Here is a 5,000-nt window from a genome sequence, read left to right on the forward strand (position 1 = left end):
AAAATTTGGAATTTCATTTCGTTTTCATACTTCAAAAATTTGGAATTTCATTTCGTTTTCACACTTCAAAAATTTGGAATTTCATTTCGTTTTCACACTTCAAAAATTTGGAATTTCATTTCGCTTTTCGATTTCACATTTCAAAAATGTGGAATTTCATTTCGTTTTTCATTTTCACAATTAAAAAAATTTGAATTTCATTTCGTTTTCATTTTCACACTTAAAGAATCTGGAATTTCATTTTGTTTCTCGTTTTTACACTTCAAAACAATGGAATTTCACCTCGTTTTTCGATTTCACACTTCAAAACTTTAAAATTCCATTTTGTTTTTCATTTCCACACTTCAGAACAATGGAATTTCATCTCGTTTTTCGATTTTACGTTTAAAAAATTTGGAATTTTATTTCGTTTTTTATTTTCACACTTCAAAAACCTGGAATTTCATCTCGTTTTTCGTTTTCAAAATTAAAAAATTTGGAATTTCATTTCCTTTCCACACTTCAAAAATGTGGAATTTCATTTCCTTTCCACACTTCAAAAATGTGGAATTTCATTTCCTTTCCACACTTCAAAAATGTGGAATTTCATTTCCTTTCCACACTTCAAAAATCTGGAATTTCATTTCCTATCCACACTTCAAAAATTTGGAATTTAATTTAATTTTCACACTTCAAAAATGTGGAATTTCAATTACAGTAGTTTTCACACTTCAAAAATTTGTAATTTCATTTACAGTAATTTTCACACTTCAAAAATTTGTAATTTCATTTACAGTAGTTTTCACACTTCAAAAATCTGAAATTTCATTTCGTTTTTCATGTTCACGCTTAAAAAATGTTGAATTTCATCTCGTTTTTCGTTTTTAAACTTAGAAAATTTGGAATTTTATTTCGTTTTTTATTTTCACACTTCAAAAACCTGGAATTTCAATTCCTTTCCACACTTCAAAAATGTGGAATTCCATTTCCTTCCCACACTTCAAAAATTTGGAATTTAATTCCCATTCCACACTTCAAAAATGTGGAATTTCATTTCCATTCCACCCTTCAAAATTTGGAATTTCATTTCATTTCATTTTCACACTTCAAAAATCTGGAATTTTATTTCGTTTTCAAAATTAAAAAAAAAATGAATTTTATTTCCTTTCCACACTCCAAAAATCTGGAATTTCATTTCGTTTTCAAAAAAAAAAAAAAAATTTCAATTTTATTTCGTTTTCACACTTCAAAAATCTGGAATTTCATTTCGTTTTCAAAAAAAAAAAAATGTAATTTTATTTAATTTTCACAGTTCACCCTTCAAAAATCTGGAATTTCCTTTCGTTCTCCGTGTTCCCCAGCTACTTCCACATCCAAAACCACACTAATCAAAAATCCCTCCATTTCCAGATTCACGGCCGAGTGCGCCACAACCTCACCACCAAGGAAGCCCTTTTAGGCTCCGTCAAACTAGGCCCTGAGGAATTATTCGGAGGGGCAAACGCAGTTACCAAGGGCACCCCGTTTACAGTCTCGAGTCCCAACGGTGCGGATTCTTCCGCAGGAGGGGCGAAGGACCTCCAGGGCTTGAAGGACGTGCCTGGTGACCCCCTAGAGCCGAGGTTGACCCACTGGGGTCAAGCCATAAGGCGTCAGGCTAAGGTTGAGATGTGGCACAGATTGCAGATTTGAGTTAAGAGATAGATAGATAGATAGATAGATAGATAGATAGATAGATAGATAAAGTTCAAATTTGCATTGAATGTTACGTTGAACAGGCTGACATAAGTCTTTTTATAGATAAATAGATAGATAGATAGATACAGTTCAAAATTATAGAGAATGTTTTTATGTTGAACAGGCTGACATAAGTCTCTTTTTATAGATAGATAGATAGATAGATACAGTTCAAAATTTGCAGTGAATATTTTTATGTTGAACAGGCTGACATAAGTCTTTTAATAGATAGATAGATAGATAGATAGATACAGTTTAAAATTATAGAGAATGTTTTAATGTTGAACAGGCTGACATAAGTCTTTTTATAGATAGATAGATAGATAGATAGATACAGTTCAAAATTATAGGGAATGTTTTTATGTTGAACAGGCTGAAATAATTCTTTTTATAGATAAATAGATAGATAGATAGATAGATAGATAGATAAAGTTCAAAATTATAGAGAATGTTTTTATGTTGAACAGGCTGACATAAGTCTTTTTATAGATAGACAGACAGACAGATAGATAGATACAGTTCAAATTTGCAGTGAATGTTTTTATGTTGAACAGGCTGACATAAGTCTCTTTTTATAGATAGATAGATAGATAGATAGATACAGGTCAAAATTATAGAGAATGTTTTTATGTTGAACAGGCTCAAATAAGTCTTTTTTTATAGATAGATAGATAGATAGATAGATAGATAGATACAGTTCAAAATTATAGAGAATGTTTTTATGTTGAACAGGCTGACATAAGTCTCTTTTTATAGATAGATAGATAGATACAGTTCAAATTTGCAGTGAATGTTTTTATGTTGAACAGGCTGACATAAGTCTCTTTTTATAGATAGATAGATTGATAGATAGATAGATAGATACAGTTCAAAATTATAGAGAATGTTTTTATGTTGAACAGACTGACATAAGTCTCTTTTTATAGATAGATAGATTGATAGATAGATAGATAGATACAGTTCAAAATTATAGAGAATGTTTTTATGCTGAACAGACTGACATAAGTCTCTTTTTATAGATAGATAGATAGATACAGTTCAAAATTATAGAGAATGTTTTTATGTTGAACAGGCTGATATAAGTCTTTTTATAGATAGATAGATAGATAGATACAGTTCAAAATTATAGAGAATATTGCAGTGAATGTTATGTTGAACAGGCTAACATAAGTCTCTTTTTATAGATAGATAGATTGATAGATAGATGGATAGATACAGTTCAAAATTATAGAGAATGTTTTTATGTTGAACAGGCTGACATAAGTCTCTTTTTATAGATAGATAGATAGATAGATAGATAGATAGATACAGTTCAAAATTATAGAGAATGTTTTTATGTTGAACAGGCTTACATAAGTCTTTATAGATAGATAGATAGATAGATAGATAGATACAGTTCAAAATTATAGGGAATGTTTTTACGTTGAACAGGCTGACATAAGTCTTTTTATAGATAGATAGATAGATAGATAGATAGATAGATAGATAGATAAATAGATACAGTTCAAATTTGCATTGAATGTTTCTGTTGAACAGGCTGACATAAGTCTCTTTTTATAGTTTATTTAAGAAATATCTAATTTAATGTTGTTACTTTTCTTAAAATATATTTCAATTGTTCTTTATTTCTCTTGTAGTTTATCTTATTCTTAAATCCACTGTATACTTGTACTTCAATGTATTTTCTTTAAAATCTAATGGATTTGTCCTTGGGTCTTACCCCATATGTCCACCAAGTTTGGTTGAAATTGGTTCAATAGTTTTTGCGTAATGTTAACAAACAAAAAATAAACTAAAAAAATTTTTGTTATTTATTTAATATTGCGATTATTTTCAAACTACTGCTGCGTACTTGTACTTCGATGTACTTTATCCAAAATGTTATAGATTCATCCTTGGATCATACACAACCTGACTACCAAGTTTGGTCGAAATCGGTACATTAGTTTTTGTGTAAAGTTGCTCACAAACACATAAACTTGAATAAACAGACAGGGCTGAATACATACCCTTTGCAAAATCTTCAATTTTGGCAAAGGCACTACTACTACTACTACTACTACTACTACTACTACTACTACTACTACTACTACTACTACTACTACTACCACTACTACTGGCCACTTTCCTCTTGGTAAGGGTAGAAGAGATTCTTTAGCTATGGTAAGCAGCTCTTCTAGGAGGACACTTCAAAATCAAACCATTGTTTTCTAGTCTTGGGTAGTGCCATAGCCTCTGTACCATGGCCTTCCACTATCTTGGGTTAGAGTTCTCTTGCTTGAGGGTACACTCGGGCACACTATTCTATCTTCTTTCTCTTCTTCTTGTTTTGTTAAGTTTATATAGTTTATATAGAAGATATTTATTTTAATGTACTCTTCTCAAAATATTTTATTTTCCTTTTTTCCTTTCCTCACTGGGCTATTTTCCCTGTTGGAGCCCCTGGCCTTAGAGCATCCTGCTTTTCCAACTAGGGTTTTAGCTTAGCAAGTAATAATAATAATAATAATAATAATAATAATAATAATAATAACAATAATGATAATAATAATAATAATAATAATACTATTAATAATAATAACAATAATAATAATAATAATAATAATAATAATAATAATAAGTAGAAAATCACTCTGAGAGTGCAGACCCACCACGACAGCTTATTTCTCGAAACCAGCTTGCCTTTCCCAGAATCAATTTAGACCGTAGGCGTATTTGAAGTCTGTGTGACAACCATGTGCGAACTTTGGGTTAAGGTTAGGGTTAATTCGGTCGACCTTTTGCTTGACCTTGACCTTTGACCTTTGACCTAGGAGTTTCAAAATTGAATCCCTTCCACGTTTGAACATAACAATTAATCCCTGAAGGTTTCACTACTCTATGAGTAAAATTGTGGCCAGGAAGTTGTTCACAAACAAACAGACAAACAGGGGCGAAAACATAACCTCCTCACAACTTCGTTGGCGGAGGTAATATGAAATCAGTAAACTTCAAAAGCTCAAAGTTGCAGCAAATGTTTTTATGTTGAACAGGCTGACATAATTCTTTTTATAGTTTATATATGAAATATCTGGTTTGATGTTGTTACTGTTTTTAGAATGATTTATTGTTAATTTTTTTCTCATCATTTATGTATTTCCTTATTTCCTATCCTTACTGAGCTATTTTTTCCCGTTGGAGCTCTTGGGCTTATAGCATCTTGCTTTTCCAACTAGGGTTGTAGCTTAGCTGATAATGATAATAATAATAATAATAATAAAAAATAATAATAATAATAACAATAA

The 5,000-nt window shown here is 30.6% G+C and overlaps 1 protein-coding gene across 1 annotated transcript in view; it reads left to right on the plus strand.

Annotated features, from left to right (window-relative positions):
- The window catches only part of LOC137632878 (uncharacterized), a 20,391-nt gene extending 18,701 nt beyond the window's left edge, over positions 1-1,690 (plus strand). The window contains exon 9 of the mRNA XM_068364973.1: positions 1,390-1,690. Coding sequence (XP_068221074.1) covers positions 1,390-1,671 — 282 coding nt within the window. The 3' untranslated portion in view covers positions 1,672-1,690. The remainder of the gene's footprint in view (positions 1-1,389) is intronic.
- Positions 1,691-5,000: the final 3,310 nt, after the last annotated feature.

This window comes from Palaemon carinicauda, chromosome 42 (assembly GCF_036898095.1).
Source record: "Palaemon carinicauda isolate YSFRI2023 chromosome 42, ASM3689809v2, whole genome shotgun sequence".
In the NCBI taxonomy this organism is placed as follows: Eukaryota; Metazoa; Arthropoda; class Malacostraca; order Decapoda; family Palaemonidae; genus Palaemon; species Palaemon carinicauda.